The sequence below is a fragment of the Nematolebias whitei genome, chromosome 8 (genome assembly GCF_014905685.2).
Source record: "Nematolebias whitei isolate Nwh7 chromosome 8, NemWhi1, whole genome shotgun sequence".
NCBI lineage: Eukaryota > Metazoa > Chordata > Actinopteri > Cyprinodontiformes > Rivulidae > Nematolebias > Nematolebias whitei.
This window is the reverse complement of record NC_056505.1, coordinates 38,098,748-38,117,757: the sequence shown is the minus strand read 5'-3', so window position 1 is coordinate 38,117,757 and position 19,010 is coordinate 38,098,748. Positions and strand designations below refer to the sequence as shown.

General features: G+C 43.3%; 1 protein-coding gene across 1 annotated transcript in view; it reads left to right on the top strand.

Moving 5' to 3' along the window:
• The window catches only part of si:dkey-91m11.5 (PH_BCR_vertebrate and RhoGAP_Bcr domain-containing protein), a 56,128-nt gene extending 37,322 nt beyond the window's left edge, over positions 1–18,806 (top strand). The window contains exons 5-23 of the mRNA XM_037681253.1: positions 1,430–1,537; positions 1,753–1,813; positions 1,886–1,938; positions 2,013–2,153; positions 7,850–7,971; positions 8,205–8,370; positions 8,621–8,740; positions 8,923–8,998; positions 9,094–9,198; positions 9,284–9,358; positions 11,271–11,368; positions 11,926–12,057; positions 15,915–15,974; positions 17,461–17,570; positions 17,776–17,915; positions 18,061–18,195; positions 18,281–18,386; positions 18,485–18,644; positions 18,717–18,806. Coding sequence (XP_037537181.1) covers positions 1,430–1,537; positions 1,753–1,813; positions 1,886–1,938; positions 2,013–2,153; positions 7,850–7,971; positions 8,205–8,370; positions 8,621–8,740; positions 8,923–8,998; positions 9,094–9,198; positions 9,284–9,358; positions 11,271–11,368; positions 11,926–12,057; positions 15,915–15,974; positions 17,461–17,570; positions 17,776–17,915; positions 18,061–18,195; positions 18,281–18,386; positions 18,485–18,644; positions 18,717–18,806 — 2,058 coding nt within the window. The remainder of the gene's footprint in view (positions 1–1,429; positions 1,538–1,752; positions 1,814–1,885; positions 1,939–2,012; positions 2,154–7,849; positions 7,972–8,204; positions 8,371–8,620; positions 8,741–8,922; positions 8,999–9,093; positions 9,199–9,283; positions 9,359–11,270; positions 11,369–11,925; positions 12,058–15,914; positions 15,975–17,460; positions 17,571–17,775; positions 17,916–18,060; positions 18,196–18,280; positions 18,387–18,484; positions 18,645–18,716) is intronic.
• The last annotated feature ends 204 nt before the right edge of the window (positions 18,807–19,010 follow it).

Here is a 19,010-nt window from a genome sequence, read left to right as displayed (position 1 = left end):
CATGTCCAGAGGAGGGACAGTGTTTTGATAATGTCCAGAGGAGGGACGGTGTTTTGATAATGTCCAGAGAAGGGAAAGTGTTTGGACATGTACAGAGGAGGGACAGTGGTTTGATAATGTCCAGAGGAGGGACAGTGGTTTGGACATGTCCAGAGGAGGGACAGTGGTTTGAACATGTCCAGAGGAGGGACAGTGGTTTGGACATGTCCAGAGGAGGGACAGTGGTTTGGACATGTCCAGAGGAGGGACAGTGGTTTGAACATGTCCAGAGGAGGGACAGTGGTTTGAACATGTCCAGAGGAGGGACAGTGGGTTGGACATGTCCAGAGGAGGGACAGTGTTTTGATAATGTCCAGAAGAGGGTCAGTGGGTTGGACATGTCCAGAGGAGGGACAGTGGGTTGGACATGTCCAGAGGAGGGACAGTGTTTGGACATGTCCAGAGGAGGGACAGTTTTTGGACATGTCCAGAGGAGGGACAGTGGGTATATTGGTAGAATGATGTTAGAAAAGCAGCTGCGAGGACAAAGACAAAGAGGAGATACATGGATGCAGTTAGAGACATGGAGGTGTTTGAGTGAGGACAGAGATTGAGGAGGATGAGTCGCTGTGGAGACCCTGAAGAGGGAACATCTGAAAGAAAATGATCTTTATTTGTGGGGGGAATTTATTACAGGCAGTAATCTTAGAGAAAAACATGTCGTGACGTTCTGCCTGGAGCGTTCCAGACTTGTTTCTCTACTTTCTTTAATTCCATTTGAACACAGCAGGAAGAAATCCCACAATGTCAATAAGGAAGTCAGACGTTAGTGGAGCACGAAGGATCAGACGGGTTAATATGAATAAAATGTTGCATTAATTGTTGTGTGTAGGACTTGGAGCATCGTTTAGCTGCACAGCTTGTAAAAGTCAAAAACACAATGAGTGACTTGAGCTAACTTATCACTGACAGGAACAGTTCACTAAAAACGCTGAACAGTTTGTTGGTTTTTCATCAAAGGATCTCTGTTAAGCATTTCAGTAATTTCAGAAAGTAATGATAGCTCTCCTTAAACTTTGTTCCTTGATCTTTTAATGGTTGTTAAGAGGCTTGCAGAGTGAAGAGGTTGTAGCTTCTGGCTCTAATTTTAATGCTCAGATGATCTTGAAATGAACATTTGTGTAGACCGCCTGGAGTCGTCTCCTGGCCACATAAAAAGCCCTGCTTCACCACAGAGCAGCCCGTACAGGAGTCCAAACCGCTCCATGGGAGGGCGATGAATAGGACTTACCTCAGTGTTTGTTGTGGGAGGCAGAAGATTAAAGGCTCATACCTACAACACACAGATTTATATAAAGGTGCTCTGCTGTTTCAAGCCATCGGACAGGTCGTGTCCTAAAGTCTGTCCTGTGTCATGGTACGAGACTAACCCGTGCCCTCTTTGCTGCAGGCCAGCCAGCTCGGAGTGTACCGGGCCTTCGTGGATAACTATAAGGTCGCTGTGGAGACGGCAGACAAGTGCTGCCAGGCAAACGCTCAGTTTGCGGAGATATCTGAGGTATGAAGTCACGCTACACACAGCAGGTCGGCAGCAGGCGAGTGTTTGATGGTTCGCTGCTGCTGCCGGGGACAACTGATGACTGGGCAGGTTCTTTTATTATCCTCAGCTGAAAGAGCTGCACAGCTGCACTTAGTCAGGATGTTTTAATGACAGCATGATGATATTTAATGCAATGTTTTTATCTTCTCATTCTTTATTTTGGTGTCGTCTAGCATCTCAAAGTAAAGCACAATAAGGACTGCAAGGACCAGTCGGCCAAACATTCACTGGAGAGTGAGTACCATGACTCCACATTGTTCAGCGTTGTTGTTGTGAGTAGCTGACCTGAGCTGACCTTCTCTGCAGCTCTCCTCTACAAGCCTGTGGACAGAGTGACACGCAGCACACTTGTTCTCCACGTAAGGCCATTCTCTCAAGCCCCGCCCACTGTTTTCATTTAAAGTTTTAATTTATACGCGTTTTTCTGTTGTAGGACCTGCTGAAGCACACGCCTTCCAGCCATCCAGATTATCCATTGTTGCAGGATGCCCTGCGCATCTCCCAGAACTTCCTGTCCAGCATTAATGAAGAGATCACCCCACGCAGGCAGTCCATGACCGTAAAGAAAGGAGAGGTCAGTGTGAGAAACCTTGTGACAGTTGTGTGCCAGGATAGTGTAGAAACATTTATGACTCAAGGCTGGTAAGTAATGTGCTCAGGTGTACTTTGACCAAATACAAATATTGAGTTAACTCTCTCAGATGCTAGAGTTGTTTATTTTGGCTGCTTTTTAAAGGTTAGACACAAATTTAAACGGTGGACTGATTATTGGTTGGCAAATTTAGTAGACAGATTTTTGACATCGGCCGCAAAGCAATTAAAAGGCTTGTTGTTATTACACCTGACACTTTTCCGTTCTTAATGCACTTCCTGCAACAAAAGGGCCTTTTCACAGCACAACACTGGCAACAGACACTCCAGTGGAAACTGACTGACTGTTTTGATAACTTTGAAAAAACAACAGCTTGCCAAGAAAGACTTTAGGACGTTCTCATTATCAAAAACAAACAGTGGTTCGAGTGGTCTGTCGTCACAGACCGGGTCTGACTGACACCCAGCCATGCAGATTTTTGTTCCTGCAGGGTTTATTCCTTCCTTCCTACAATCAAAACATGGAGCAGTTAACTTGTTGCATGCACAATAATTTTTTAGCCTGTGTTTTTGAGGCTGAAAATGCATATTTAAATGAATAAAAGACATTCCTTGAAGGAACGCATATAACCCCCAGTATACTCCCACGTATGTACGCGGAGGTACATGCGTACCTCTGCTAGGCATGTCCGCACCAAGCTCAATTTTTACAACCACGTACGCGGTGTCGCACAATAAACTGCCCAGCGACGGACTGTTTTGTATGCGACACCAATGTATTAAATTCCCCATCTTCATCTCTGATCTGGCCTTTTCTTTTGTTTTTTTTTGACAAGAGTCAGAGTCAAAGAGTCCTCCGTTGATGAAATGGTGAGAAATTAAGGAATTTGTCACGAGCGAATTAAACTCAGGTCCAGCGTGGCTGCGGGAGGATCTGGAGATTTCCTGTTGGGCTGATCTGATGTGTGGGCTGCAGCGCTCCCTGGTTTTTAAAAATTTTTTTTAGATCTTTTTATTAACGACATATAAACACAGAACACCTCTGCGGCTGAGGCTGCCAGCTCTTTTTTTTTTTTTGCGAGCTGTCAGCAAATGGCCAATCGGCTACCTCAATTTGTCCCGAAGGTAAACGCCCCTTGTCTGCGAAGCTGCTCTGCAGCTGCTCGGGGTGTACGCTCAAGCACGAAGTCTGAACCCTAAGCGTACGTACGCGCGAACCTCCACGCGGCCGTATGTACGCGGGTGTATACTGGGGGCTTATTGCTTACCTCCTTGAACGCCAACATTTTCCACAAAGACCTTGCACAGTCTGTAGGAGCTCAGAGTAGGTTCAGGTTCGGTTTATTTGTCATGTAAAATCAACACAAGGTCAACAATACAATGAAATGCTCAGGACGAGAAGAACCATCTCCACTCGCCAAAAAAACCCACAACACAATAGCAAATATCAAAGCATGCAACAAAAATGAAGAAACAAGGCGCCAAAAGTGAAAAATAAATAAATCTACAGCAGCATGGTCCTATTGGCAGAGTGGTTCTGATGACAGTGAGGTTTCTCTTAGCAACATGGTCCAGTTAGCAGCTTGATACTGTAGCAGTGAGGTTTCTCTTAGCAACATGGTCCAGTTAGCAGCTTGATACTGTAGCATTGAGGTTTCTCTTAGCAACATGGTCCAGTTAGCAGCTTGATACTGTAGCAGTGAGGTTTCTCTTTGCAACATGGTCCAGTTAGCAGCTTGATACTGTAGCAGTGAGGTTTCTCTTGGCAACTCTTGGAGTATGGGCTGTGAATGACTTTCTGCTACTACCAGATCAAATTTTAGCTCTATTTCTGTCAAATTCACTGAGTCAAAGCCTAGTATGTGTTTGCTACGCTCAGTTAGCTGTGGTGGCCATTTGGACTTATGTTGACTTGAAAAACTGTAAATTTACATCCAGTGATTACTGTCTGAGAGTGCAGTTAAAACTAAGAAGGGTCTGCGGTGCTTACAGTGGCTTTAATGAATGAAATAGAGAGTTTTGAATAACATTAGCACACGTCTTCTCAATAATAAAACCGTTTATGTCGAGGAGGTTTGTCGTCATAATTATCTTAGCATACTTATATAAGCACAGAACATAAAAAGGTCAAGTTTCTTTATTGCCATTCTCACCACATGTGGTGGAAAGAAACAGTACACAGGGTCCCAGTTACATCCAACAAAAGTATAAAATGTAAAATAAAACCGTAATGAGATCTAAAATATCAACTAAGAAATACTATAAACTAAGAATACATACACTTAACAATACACTTATTAGTACAAAAACAATGTTGAACAACAGCAGCACGAACATGAGTCTGTGTGAGCAGATGAGTATGAATGAACACAGCAGCGTGTAATAAATCAGCAGCATGAGATCAGCAGAATGGACAATCAGCAGCATATTGCTGTGAAGGTTGCATTAAATGAACGCCCAAAGATCTTGTAAATGAGCTTGAAGGATAAAGGTCAAAGTATCCGTTTTAATTTGAGTTCATTCAGTAATAAATAGGCCTATGGACAAAAACCAAAAGTGTCAAAGTGAAAATATTGAATTTAATAGCTGACTGTTGCCAACATGCTGCTCTACAGCATTTATTTGATCTCTGGAAAAGCAGCGTTGTGCAACTCAGGATTTTGTCTGCTTCCATAAAATCCCGCCTGCCTGGCCTGTTAACAGTAAAACGCTCAGAGCGCGCGGTGTGTGGAAGCTGCAGTGGAAACCGGAGTGTGAGTCAGGTTGGAGCTGACTCATTTCAGTCTGCCTGCTGTGAAAGAAGCAGAGCGTGGAGGAAGCTTGTAACAAAGCAGGGCAGACACAGACTGCGGCCTCGCTCACTCCCATCCTTCCCTGCTGCAGTGTTGACTCTGCTTCCCAGAAAGGAGCTGCAGAAGGCCTCGTCCACTCGGCTGTGAGCTCGGACCTTATCTGTGCTTCCTCCTCACAGCCCTTTCATACACCGCACCTCGCAGGGCTCTGATGGCCTGATTGAGGACTTCCTCAGTGTTTCTCAGGAACTAGTCCTGCCTGCCAGGGTGGGATATTAAACCAAAGTTCTTGGGAACATTCTTCAACACATTGTTCAGGAAGTTTGAAGTCCCACGCAGAGATTGACAGATAACAAGCCAAGGCTTGACTTTCAGTTTAAAATATGGGTTTGTTGTTGTGTAGGATCTTCTCTTGGCTAAATCTGCATCTGTGTTGATGTTTTCCACTGTAACTCCCTGTAATTACCCCAAACCATTTCAACCGTAAAGTTTATTTAGCTTCACTTCCTGTATATGCCTCGGTGTCTCATCGTAGTGCTGATAAAAACAGGGACATCTCCAAGCGGCTCTTCTTTTTCCATTGGATTATCGAGTTGTGCTCGTGTTTGTGTCGCACAACAATCAGCGGATGTAACCCTTGCGTGGCCCTTTAAATCGCGGACTCTGTTTGAACATGCGTGTTCTCCTCAGCAGTCCGCTCGGAGCGAGCCAGAGCTGAGCTGCAGCGTGCAGACAGAGCTGCAGAGGAAAACCGTGCCGCGGTCATTTCCATGTTTTTGTCGAGCTGCGGTCGGTGTGGGGTGGAGGAGTCTCACGTGGGCCGTCACTGTAAAAAGCCTCAGCCCAGAGGTCAGAGAGCAGTGGAAGAATTCAGACACACTTCCTGCAAAAAAAAAACTCCATGTCCAAATATCTGTCTTTGTGGTCAGGCAGAATTAACAAAAACAAATAAATAACTCAGACTTTCACAAACTTGATTTGGTAGCAGCTGCAACGAAACAAGACGTAAAGTTGCTGGAAGTCCCTTTAGCTTTATGACCACACATGCTTATTAGGGGGAAAACTGATCACCTTGTATACCAGGGATACTCATTGCACGGCTCCCGAGCCACGTGTGGCTCGCCATGCTTTATTGGTGGCTCTCGTGACAGGTTACAACAATATGCCAGCGCAGCCAGTACATTCTTAAAGTACATTTTTAAAACGTGCTGGCGCATTGCGCAATAATTACGCATGTTGGCTCGGACTTCTCAGTGTCATGACAGGTCATTGTGTTGGAGCCACTCCACCCGTTGTGGTCCTTAATCGCCCTATAATCTGTTTCATTAACTTATCCCGGCTTTATAAGTCCGGGTGTAGCCATGCTGTGCCATCATCTCCAACATCTCTCTATCAATGTGCTCATTTCTTGAGGCGCTGTCCGTTAACATGATCAGAGAGGAAACGGAGGTTCAGATGTTGCTTACAGTGACTGTACCTCTGGGTGAGTCATCCGGTGTTGTAGCTCCACGGGCCAATCAGAAGCTGAGATCTGCTTGCATCAAAACCTTCATCTCAGAGCAGCCCGCTTGGAACCACAAACAAGGTGGTCCCATAAATTGGGCTGAGTGGGGGCGGGTATCAGCAGTGGACAGGCCCTTAACTGGTGCGGAACCGATGGGGAGTTGAGACAGTGCACTTGAGCAGAAGAGTGGTGTTTTTTGTGCTACGCATCCTTTTTCAGCATATAGGAGCAAACCAACAAAACCCTAGGTTCAAAGGGACAATTCTGTATTCACCAGTTTTGATGTAACTGAAATCATGCTGACACTGCATGCACAATGTGTGCAGCTGAGCCTGGAATCAGGGTTGCCAGATAAACTTGTAGTCCCTCGCTACTTCGCGGTTCATTTATCGCAGTTGTCCAAAGTAAAATTGGACATGACACATAATTGGTTAATTGATGGATGAGCCGCATGATCGGCATGAAATTTTTATTTAAAATAAATTATTTTAAATTATTCAGGACCTGCTGCACATTTGTGTCAGAGTCATAGAGTGCAGCCCAGAGCAGCAGAAAAAGCTTCTTCTTGCAGCTTTGTGCAGCCCATCCTGCAGGATAAACTTCCTGCTGCAGCTGATCAGCTGATCAGCATGCAGAGCGGAGGAGTGGGCGTGGCCAAGAGTGCTTGCAGGTGGCAAAGAGCAGAGGAAGAAGGGAGCTGAAATCATGACATTCTGTGCTCTTTTAAAGTGTTTATAGTTTAGAAACATTGTTTAGAATATTACAAGAGTGTGGGAAGAGTTTAAAACATCCTAATATATATGTATGTATGTATATATATATATATATATAAACTACTAATTACTACTTGTACTACTATTCCTACTTTGCGTTTTTTTCACTTATCGCAGGTCTTCAGGGTACGGATCCCCCGTGATAAACGAGGGACTACTGTACTTGGTTTTTTTAACCCCTCCTTTTCTGTGCACATGTTCACCAAACACAACACACACCTCATCTTACAACACCCTCACTCAGCACAAATGACTGAGTCAGAGTAGAGCAATTTTAATGTGACAGTGCACTAGTTTATCATTTCTTATCTGACAACCCTGCGGGGCATGAAAACTACAGCGAATCCATGCAAACTTGTTTTTCTTGTTTATTTGCACCAATGCACACAGAAAAAACAGTAAAACTCTAAAGACAGCTGGATGTATTTTGGTTGTTTCAGCAAAATATTGCAGTTTGAATGTTAGTTTTTCTGTACTTTTTATTTATTTTTATTCACTGAAAACATCCAATGCTCTCTATATGTACTGCTACCGAAAGTCATAGCACAGCGTTCCTGATCAGGTTGCATTCAAGTGACTGATGTAAATCACTGTTTTTTGTCTTTGGCAGCACCGACAGCTGCTGAGAGATCGTTTCATGGTGGAGCTGGTGGAGGTCTCGAGGAAACTGCGTCACGTGTTCCTCTTCACTGACCTGCTGCTCTGCACCAAACTGAAGAAACAGGCTGCAGGGTGAGACCCAGTCAGAGGTGCCTTGTCCCTGCTGTAAAGGGAGAATCATTTCTCTTAGTGATTCAAATTCTGCTTCTTTCTTACAAAAACAAAAAGGGTTTAATTCTACTTGAAGCGTTTTGAACATTTCGCAGCAGTATGTGCTGTTTGCATCACGTGACAGACATCTGATGAGAGAACAGGACTTTGTAACTATTATAAGAAACTTTAGAAGTTTTCATTCTTTCTTATAGAAAGGGGCAGCAGTATGACTGTAAGTGGTACATCCCACTGGCTGACCTGACCTTCCAAACTATCGATGACTGCGAGTCCAGCCCGATCCCTCTGGTTCAGGATGAAGAGATCGACGCGATGAAGATAAAGATTTCCCAGATCAAGAATGAGATCCAGAGGGAGAAGGTGAGGGCAGACCTCTTGACACTTGAACTTCTCCAAATGTTCCGTTGAGACTCTTTTAGGGAACTGACCCGACTGCAGTCACAGACACCAGAATAACGCGGTTCTATAGACACTAGCATTTCTTGATGGATGCTAAAGATTTAAGCTTGTTATGGCTGCGTTCAATAATGAGGAACTTGAGCATGTAAGGAGAGAATAATGTCCAGACTGTGAGCCCTTCCATCATTAATGTTGCTGCTTATGTCTGCAGAGGACAACCAAAGGATCCAAGGTGATTGAGCGACTGAGGAAAAAATTAGCCGAACAAGAGTCTCTGCTGCTTCTCATGTCTCCCAGCATGGCCTTCAGAGTGGCCAACAGAAACGGCAAAGTGAGTCAGAACTTGGAGAAAAATTTAAATGTTTCTGGTTTTATCTGATGAGCAATGTTTAGATAATATCTCTTACTTTAAATACCTGCCTTTGAATTTGATTTCCACTGCCCCCTGCTGTTGCTTGCATGGAATCACCTGGTGTGACCATAAGAAAACTACCATACTTTTTACTCTTTCAGGGTTTCACTTTTTTAATTTCCTCTGATTATGAGCGTGCAGAGTGGAGGGAGATTATTCGTGAGCAACAGAAGAAGTGTGAGTTTTATTTTTTAAAACATCTGTGGTTTTTTCTTTTTTTCTTTATCTTGGTGGCTATTGTTGAACTTTTTCCTCCAAACTGTGACTTTCAGGCTTTAAGAGCTTCTCTTTGACCTCTCTGGAGCTGCAGATGCTCACTAATTCATGTGTGAAGCTACAAACTGTTCACACTATTCCAATGACCATGAACAAGGAAGGTAAACCTTATTTTATTGTATATTTAAGGATTTAAGGCATTTTAATATAATGTTTAGCTTTTAACCTAAACTGTTCTCTGCACAGATGATGAATCCTCTGGTTTATACGGCTTCCTGAATGTGATTGTCCACTCTGCGTCTGGGCTCAAACAGAGCTTAAGTAAGCATCACTGTCTGGTGTTTTTGATGAGGAACCAGCTCGATGATAATGCTCATGTGCTGCCACATCATCCTCTGTCAATCCTCACTTTGTCTCTCACTCTGCAGCTGCCAGCTGGGGCAGCTTGAGGGGGAACAAGTGGGATTAGTCAGGAACACTACGTACAGGCTGTCTGAAATATGTCTCTGAGTCCTCAAATCACTGTGCGCCTAAACAACTGTGCTCCCCGACACAGAGTAGGGGTGGTAATCAAGGACGCTGTCTAACAAGTAAAATACCTGCTGCACAGTAGATGGTAAATGGACTGTACTTGTATAGTGCCATTCTATCTTATCAAACTACTCAAAGCACTTTACAATCCTTGCCCTCATTTACCCATTCATACAGCACTCTACTAGATCTATACAAAGAATAATCAGTGCTTTGTCACATTCATACATTCATTCAACCTTTATTTAAACAGATAAATCACATTGAGCCTCAAAGACTTATTTACAAGTGAGACCTGTTTGGACAATAAGTGGTGAAAGTGACAACACAGGTTTTGGAGGCAAAAAAAATTCTAACATGCTCTTAATCTTTGGATGAAGATTAATAGCCTGAAAATTATTTTAAAAAAACGTTGCACACAAGCACATAATGACATCGACATTCTGCAGGGTGGGGAGGGGGGGGAGATGGCGCAAGAGCGGTGAGCATGTCCAGAGACAACTCACAGAGGCACTGCAAGAGTTCAGATAAGAACGGTAAATCGCTCCGTTCACATAGTTCCCTCTGGAAAGATCCGTACACTCTCGGGGAATGCCAAGGACTACCGAGGACGACGTCGGATAGAATCCAAAGAGTCCTGAAATAATGACAGAATGTTTATTCAGCCGGGCCCATCTGATTGGTCCATAGACTTCCTCGGTGGGAGGGGGGTCAGAGCATCAAGGTTTACAGAGCCTCCAGGCGAAGATGGCTGGTCAAAGCCAATCATGGAGCTGAATTCAGATAAACACGATTGTTTTGGGGACAGGCAGAACTTTAATGATTATATCTACCTTGAGTCTGTGTTGGTCCACTCTGTTCTGAAACGTCCAAATTAAATGGCCACACCAATGGACCGTGCCTTAGAGTAATCCCCGAGATCTAATCCATTCTGCCAAAAGCATATGAGTCTGGGTACTCGAGGCACGAACCAAGCCATCATAAGGCAAGCAGCCTGATCGGGTCCAAATTTGCTGCCGAAGACTTCCTTGATTGTTGATAAACCAGGAACCATCCGAATCAAAAAAGCAGGAACCAGTTATCATAAATCCAATTATATATCTGCCCTTAACGTCCTCGATTGACCACAGCGATAGACACAACATCAAGTCTTCCAAGTCGATGAGATCTCCAGCTGTGTGCATGCCAACAGGGCAAATCGGCTCGCCTAAAGCCTGTCTTCTCTTCGAAGAAATGTTATCAATTGTGTTGATTGACCAACTGACGAAATCCATAGCAGAATTATGATTCAGAAGATTTGTAGAAGAAAGGCTCTAAAGCAGTTTCACAGACAGGACAGAGCAAAGCCAAGCGGAGAGGAAGAGGTGGAGAAAGGCGTCCGCCCTTGACAAGAGCAAGTGTTGAAAGTGGCATTCATACACTGATGGGACACACATTGGAGGCAATGGGGGGTTCCGTGTCTTGCCCAGGGACACTGCTGATGGAATTGAACCCCCAACAATAGGATGATTGCTCTTACCACTCAGCCACAGCCGCCCAGTAGATGCAACATTGGCGAATAGCAGAGTTCTTGTTGATAAAGGCAGCATGTTGTCAGATCCCACAACAGACCAACATGAGCATGTCTCCACCAGATGATTCATGTAAATTTTTGCTTCACTTAGATTTTATCATTAAAACCAGTTCTGTTGGTCTTCTTCAGACCTGTACTGCTCCCTGGAGGTGGACTCTTTTGGCTACTTTGTCAACAAAGCCAAGACACGCGTGTACAGAGACTCTACGGAGCCCAACTGGAACGAGGTGAGACCACACATCAGACTGCAGAAGGTGATGATAAAAAATATTTTCTTGTATGGCAATTTTCATGTGCTTTACAAACAAAGCACAAACATTACAGTCTGACTAAATGACTGATACTTTCAGGAGAAAAAAATAAGTATAACCTAAAAATTAACAGTGAAAATGTAAGTTTTAAGACTTTTTAAAAAGCTTTGAGGTTTGCTGAGAGATCCAAAGTTTGAGGTCCAGAATAACTCAAAGTGTCATCACCTGATTACTGTTAGATGATCTTAATGATGTGGGTGGTGTGTTCCTGGCAATCATGTCACTAAGGTATAAGGAGTAATGCCATGGAGGCTTTTCAAAACAAATAATAAAATCTTTAAATCAATTCCAAAAGTTACAAGATGCCATACTTGTTCTTCTACAACAAAGAAAAGGTTTTTTTTCTACAACTCATTACTTAATTAGATAAAACCAGAGCAGTTTCCTAAAATATCACTGATTAAATATGGGATGTTTTTGGAAACCTCTCTGAACTGAAGAAAGCTAACGTGTTCGCTTCGTTTCCGTTCAAGGAGTTTGAGATTGAACTGGAGGGCTCTCAGACTGTGAGGCTGCTGTGCTATGAGAAGTGCAGCACCAAAACCAAGCAGAGCAAAGAGGAAGGAGAGATCACAGACAAGATCTTGGCTAAAGGACAAATAAAGGTAAGAAAGACTTTACGTCACATGAGGGGGAAAGGTGTCTGTGGTGCTCGGAGTAGGGTTTTGACCAGGACAAGCCCCAGTAGGAATAGATTTTATGATTTTTCAGAATTTGAGAGCACTAAAATGATTTTCTGATTGCATGAACATATAAGCATTTCAGTAACCATTAAAGTAGATTATTGTAAATTACAATGCAGTAAAGACTTTGACTCCATGCAGTTCAGAAGACCTTTCTGATACAGTGTCTTGTCTTTCCTGGGTAATCCCTCGCTCTGAGGGCCTTTCACTGCTGTAGAAGTGAGTCCTGAGGCAGCCGACGGGTCACTCCACCTCCTGTTGGCGTGTTGTGACAGAGGCTGGATTGGACCTCATGTCCACCAAACGTAGCTGCCGTCAGTGCTCTGCAGTCGAACTCAGGGAAAGATGCAGAGGGATTTCCCTGCTGGTGATGTGCGGGTCTGACCACAGTGGGGTCTGCGAGGGGAGAAGCTCGCTGGTTCTGCTGGTAGTCGTTAGGCTCAGAAGAATGTGAGGATCTTCAGTACTTTCTCGAGCTGTAGCTCTTCGTTAATTCAATTTCAATTCAGTTCAGTTTATTTAAATAGTGCCAAATCACAACGAAGTTGTCTCAGGGCACTTTACAGAAACATTCACATACATAAAAAGTCAATTCGTAAAATTCTTTATCTAAGGAAGCAGCAGACAAGTTTAATCTTGGCTTTGTTGTAGTCTCCCATCCTTTAGAAGTTAAAACCACTGTATTGTGTATTTTTAGTGCAATATTTTTTTTTTTGTCGACCAACTCACATGTCTGTTTGCTTGCAGCCAGTTCAGGTTCATTTTGAGCAGCCAAATTTTGAAAAACTGAAACATATTTTGGAGGGAATGTCTTGCAAATCTTTGCTGGGCACATTCTTTCATTGCCACTTTTGTCTGTCATACCAATCGTCAACTAATCACCAGCCGTGATACCTACCAGCACCTTGAAGCAATGGTGAAGAGGAAAAATATATTTATTTTGTTAGACTTTATTAATTTACTTTAAATAACCATGTTTTTCAAGGATTCAAGGTTCTTTATTTGTCATTCTGTCACATGTACCACATGTGGTGGAATGACATTATGTACACAGGGTCCTAGTTACATCCAACAAAAGTATAAAATGTAAAAGAAAACCAGTAATAAGTTCTAAGATGTGAATTAAGAAAAATGGTAATAAAAATACCCTAAGCACTAGTAGCATAAAATCAATACACCGAACAGCAGAACGGCCTATAAGTCACAGGTTTTTTTGCATAATGTACATGCCCTGCGACTTATACATCGAAGCGATGTATTTGTTTTTTTTTCCTCATATTTATAAACCAACTTTTGGCTGAGATATGACAGTTTTCATTCATTCTGACTGAAAATATTGAACACTACCATTTTCAGCCGCTAGATGGCACTCGAGTAGTATGGCATGCCGTTGTGTCATCCATCCATCCATTATCTTTTACCCGCTTCTTCCATTTTGGGTCACGGGGGTCGCCGGTGCCCATGTCCAGCAATCACTGTGTGAGGGGCGGGGGACACCCTGGACAGGTCTTCAGTCCATCACAGGGACACATGAGACAAACAACCATTCACTCTCTCACTCACACCTAGAGACAATTTAAAGTCACCAATCAGTCTAACATGCATGTTTTTGGTCTGTGGGAGGAAACTGAAGTACCTGGAGAAAACCCACACATGCACGGAGAGAACATGCAAACTCCACCCAGAAAGGTCCCCCGGACCGGGATTTGAACCGGCAACCTTCTCACTGAGAGGAAGCAGCTCTACCAGTTGCGCCACCTTGCTGCACGCCGTTGTATCATGTAATAGGTAAAAGTGGCTATTAATGACACTATTGGCTTGCCATAGACTGACACCTTCGTCCAGCTCACTTGAAGCAACAGTGAAATCAATTTCATTTTGCTGCACCGCCCCGGAGAAATGCAGCTAATTTGACCATGAAAGTGCATTTATTAAGTAAAAGTTCAACTGAGACACATCTTTACTATAATGTCAGGCAAACAAATAATTGTTTTAGATGCTTATCTTGTTAAATTTCAAAGAAATATGCAGCATTCCTACTTCCCAATTTGCTCCATGTGCGCGCTCCCAGAGCACTGAAGCAGCAAATACTTTTGAAATACAGATGGTTTGACCGTCAAAGTGCATTTATTAAGTAAAAGTTCGACTGAGACACACCTTTGCTATAATTTTGAGCAAACAATTGTTTTTAAGTGTTAATCTTGTTAAATTCTTGTTAAATTCCTCCCGTGCATGCTCCCGCGGCCGTTATTTGACAACCAATCAATTTTTGGCACAACACTGACCCACATTTCTGGGTTGTCAGCGGTGACGCATAATAGATGCGACATATACAGCGAAGCAACATATTTATGGATTTTTCCACTTTATTAGATATTTTTGGACGATGCGACTTATAGGGTGGTGCAACGTGTACAGCGGAAAATACGGTAATAAAAAAATGAACAATTCTAAGAGCATAAATAATATTTAAAGCATGAAAATGTTAAGTAAATAAACATATTGTCAAATATCCAAATCAATTAGCATTAAAAGTTAAACTTGTAGCGTTTTCTGTAGGACTTTTTGAAACTCTCTCAACAATAACTCTGTAACTAATTTAAAAAAGTACATTTTATGTATTTAATGAAGAGAGTGGCAGCATCAAGACCTGCTTTGTTAGCAAACCAAAGGTTAAAAAATGAGCGCATACAGGAAGAAGTCTCTGTTTGTAGCCTGCATGTCAGAGGTGGACAGGGTTCGGCACGTGTCCAGTGTTAAAGGTCCCTCGTACTAATACGTGCTCGGCATAAGAGGATCCTGTTCAGCCACCTGAGATGCCACCAGCCTGCTGCTTACAGCGGCGGGCGTGAGGGCGTTGGAAATGAGGGTAGGAGGGGATTCTCTGGAGTAAATCTCTTTAATCCATCTGGGAGGTAAAACAATGCAGTGTTTGGCCGGCTGTGTGGCTTTGTTCCTTTTTCAACTTCATCTGGACTGAACAAACCTGGAGTCTGACGAGACGAGAGGACACTTCAGGACATTTGTGAAGAGTTAGTGAGGCTGATGAGCGTGTGATCAGAGGCTCTTTATTTAGGGATTAAGGATCGGTTGCTTTTGTCTGAGAAACGAGTTAATTTGTAGAAAAATCTGTGTTAGTTGTTAGTCCTATGGAAGTAACATGTATGGAAAGACTAATGCCAGAAAAATTGACTGACGGTAATCCTGACGAGGAAGCAAATGTGGACTGGACCAGCAGCGGACTAGAAGAAGACGGAGACATGGCTTTAAAGAAGCCTCTGAATACCGGGTCGCGTCTATGGGACCGGGTCCGCAGCGGTCTGCTCAAACAAAAGGTAGAAGGAGAGGAAGTGAACTAAATGTTCTGAATTACTGTGTCTCTGGGAGCTTTCATACATTTAAAGACTTTTCTTCACACGTGTCTTTGCCTGTTTGTTTGGTTGCATTTTTATTGACCTGATTTTCTTATAGATTTGGGAAAGAATGCTGTTTTGTCATTTGTTACTTGAGTAAATAGACTTTCTGTAAGCAGAGGATTATCTGAACAAGATCTGAAGATTTCTTGGGTGTCTGGCGTGTTGCACAGGGACAGAGCTTAGAAAGTTGGATCAACGTGCGCACCGCCTGTCCACAAGACTCTGTTGACTTTTATCAAAGGATTGTGAAATAATGGAGTCAATCATTCTGAGCTGCAACTAATACAAACTGGACACTTGGGTAGCAGTAAAAACAAAACACCTTGGTAATTAATATTTGTGTTTCTCCTTGTGCTCTTCTAGCTGGACGCCCAGACGCTCCAAAGTAAAGACTGGCAGAGGACGCTCATCGCCATGAATGGAGTGAGTGTTTTCACCAATCTGATGAGACGAGGCCCAGGGAGAAGGATGCCGCATGAATTTCATCACAGAAGAAGAATAAATCAACATATTAATTAACTTATTGCTTCAAAGCAACATTCAGATTTCTAAAACACTCTTTTTAACAGATTTATGCTGTTTGTTTTATTTCCTTCAGAATTGGTTTTAAAGTTGATAAAGCAGTGCTACTTGATAAACATACTTTTACTTATTATTTTTACTTTTAGGAACATAAAAATATTTCAGAAAAACATAACTTACCACAGTTGAGTGTTCATGTGGCTATACTTTTGAAATTAAAGTGTAACCCTAACGCTAACTGTAGTTTTTAATCATTTTTATTGTATCAGAAGCTGATAAAGTAGAGCTGCTGTCCAACAGGATGTGTTGACATTAGAGCAGCCAGGATTCATCCATAAATTATAGTTGACAACCTCCAGCTAAGCTAAGGTGGAGGTTGCAGTAAAAATGACATTGAGTCAGTCTGTTTACTTTTACACAATGTTTACCATTTATTAATTTGTTAGACTCAAGTCAACCCAGTCCGTAGGGCTCTGTAGAATTCCAGTGCCCGTCGCAGAGCGAGGTGGGGGAATAGGACACACCCTTCGTCCGTCCGTGCATGTTGTGAGCATAACTTGAAAAATAAGCAACATGACAACTTGCATTTTGGTGTGTGGCTGCATCTGGTGTAAAAACAGGTCACCATCAAAAACTGGGCTGCCATGTCAAAGTCCAGGCTGGCCTGGGACATGCACGTACAGACACATATATATATTTATATGTGTGTGTGTGCATGTAAATTGACCTCCTTTATCATTAGAGGAGACTATGCTTTCTAGTTTTCATGTTGCTTAAAAGTGAAGTTTTCTCAAATGACTGGGGTGGCTGAAGATCAATCTATGGTGGCCAAGGCCACCACTGGCCACCCTCTGGCTCCTCCATTGCACCGGGTGGTGGATAAAATTGCTCCCTCGCCAGGATCTGTCACTCTGCACTGCCTCAAACAAGCAAAAATAAAAAAATACTACCTCTGTTCTTATACGCAGTGTAGCTCTGACCCACTTGAATGTCTTGCACCTAAAACATTAAGGTTTTCTTACATTCCCTGTTTAATTCCAGACCTGAAAAACTTGAAAAGCTCATCTTGAAAACAAAAAACATTCACTATTCAAATCCCTTAGCAACGGTGGATGTCCACTTGTGATTATTAACCTTTATTTCAAGTAGTTAAATGTCACTGAGATCACTGATCTCTTATTAAAGGGAGGTGTTGGGCTGAAGGCAGCCTAAACATGTTTATGGCCTGTGGGAGAAAACCCACTCGAACACAGAGAACTTGTAAACTCCATATAGAAAGACCCCAGGCCTGACCCGGGACTTGAACCCAGGAAGTTGTCCTGGTCAGAGCCAGGTCTTGTAAGCTGTTGTTGCCTCTGCAGTAACCATCTTCCTTGACCTGTTTCAGGTTGAGGTGAAACTTTCGATGAAGTTCACCAGCAGAGAGTTCAGTCTGAAGCGAATGCCGTCACGGAAGCAGTCCGGCGTCTTTGGAGTGAAGATCAACATAGTCACAAAGTGAGTTCTTGGCCCAAATTTCTATTGTTGATCATTTATGTGCCATTGAGGTTCAAGTTTGAATCGTCATTTCTAATCAAAGCTTCCTGAAGCTGAAGCCGTCAAATAAAAAGGAAGCGTATTTTATTTGGTCTGCAGTGTTTTTAGTTTGCTGATCTGTAACGTACACATCAAGCCTTGGTTCTGAGTGCCGTGTTGTCCTCAGGCGAGAACGCTCCAAAGTCCCGCTGATTGTTCGTCAGTGCGTAGAGGAGATTGAGCGACGAGGGATGGAGGAGGTGGGGATCTACAGAGTGTCGGGTGTCGCAACGGACATCCAGGCGCTCAAGGCTGCCTTCGACTCGAGTGAGCTCACTTTTAATTTAGATCCAGTCTTTGTCAAATGTAGGCATGTGAGACAACACAGAGGGAAGTGTTATTAACATTTAGATAAAGCTGCAGGCAGAGACATGACTCACACTCTGCTTATCATGTCTGATGTTACCTGCAGACAATAAGGACGTGTCTCTTATGATGAGCGAAATGGACGTAAACGCCATCGCTGGAACTCTGAAGCTGTACTTCCGTGAGCTTCCGGAGCCTCTTTTCACTGATGAGCTGTACCCCAACTTCGCAGGAGGCATCGGTCAGTCGCCTCATCTTTGTTTGCATTGTTCGTAATCTGTCACAAGGAGCCAAGTGTGTTTTCAATCCCTGCCTTTATTTTGCAGGTCTCTCTGATAGTGTGGCTAAAGAGAGCTGCATGCTCAACCTGCTGCTGTCTCTGCCAGAGACCAACTTGGTCACTTTTCTTTTTGTTCTGGACCACTTAAAAAGGTAAATCACTGCACTTTTGTCATCATTTCACCCATTTGAGTTTGTATTTAGTGGGCATCTGTAGGCATGCTTTATATTTTGGGCTTTGCTTTTAAAAGGGTGGCTGACAACGAGAGCATCAACAAGATGTCTTTGCACAACCTGGCCACAGTTTTTGGTCCCACTTTGCTTCGACCCTCTGAAAAGGACAGCAAGACCCCGACCAGCTCCCAGCCCATCTCCATGAATGACTGCTGGTCTCTTGAGGTCATGGCTCAGGTAAAACTTGCTCTTTATTAGTAGTGTGGGTGTGAAACCTGAAACTAACGTGTGGATCTGATTTCTCCAAAGGTGCAAGTCCTCCTCTACTTCCTTCAGCTGGAAAGCATTCCCATCCCCGACAGCAAACGTCAAAGCTTCCTCTTTTCGACCGAAGTATGACAGAAACCGTGATGGACTTGCTCCTAAAGAGTGTCTGTCTGCTCAGCAGCAGACTGGCTGCTTTATTTCAACAGATGGGCGGCAGCCACCAGGCGGCAGCAGAAAGGTTTTAAACTGGAAGCAGCCACCGTGGTCACTTATTTGGGGGGAGATGAAAGAAACTTGTTCAGTTTACTTAAACCTGCTGTGTCTATAAAATAAGTT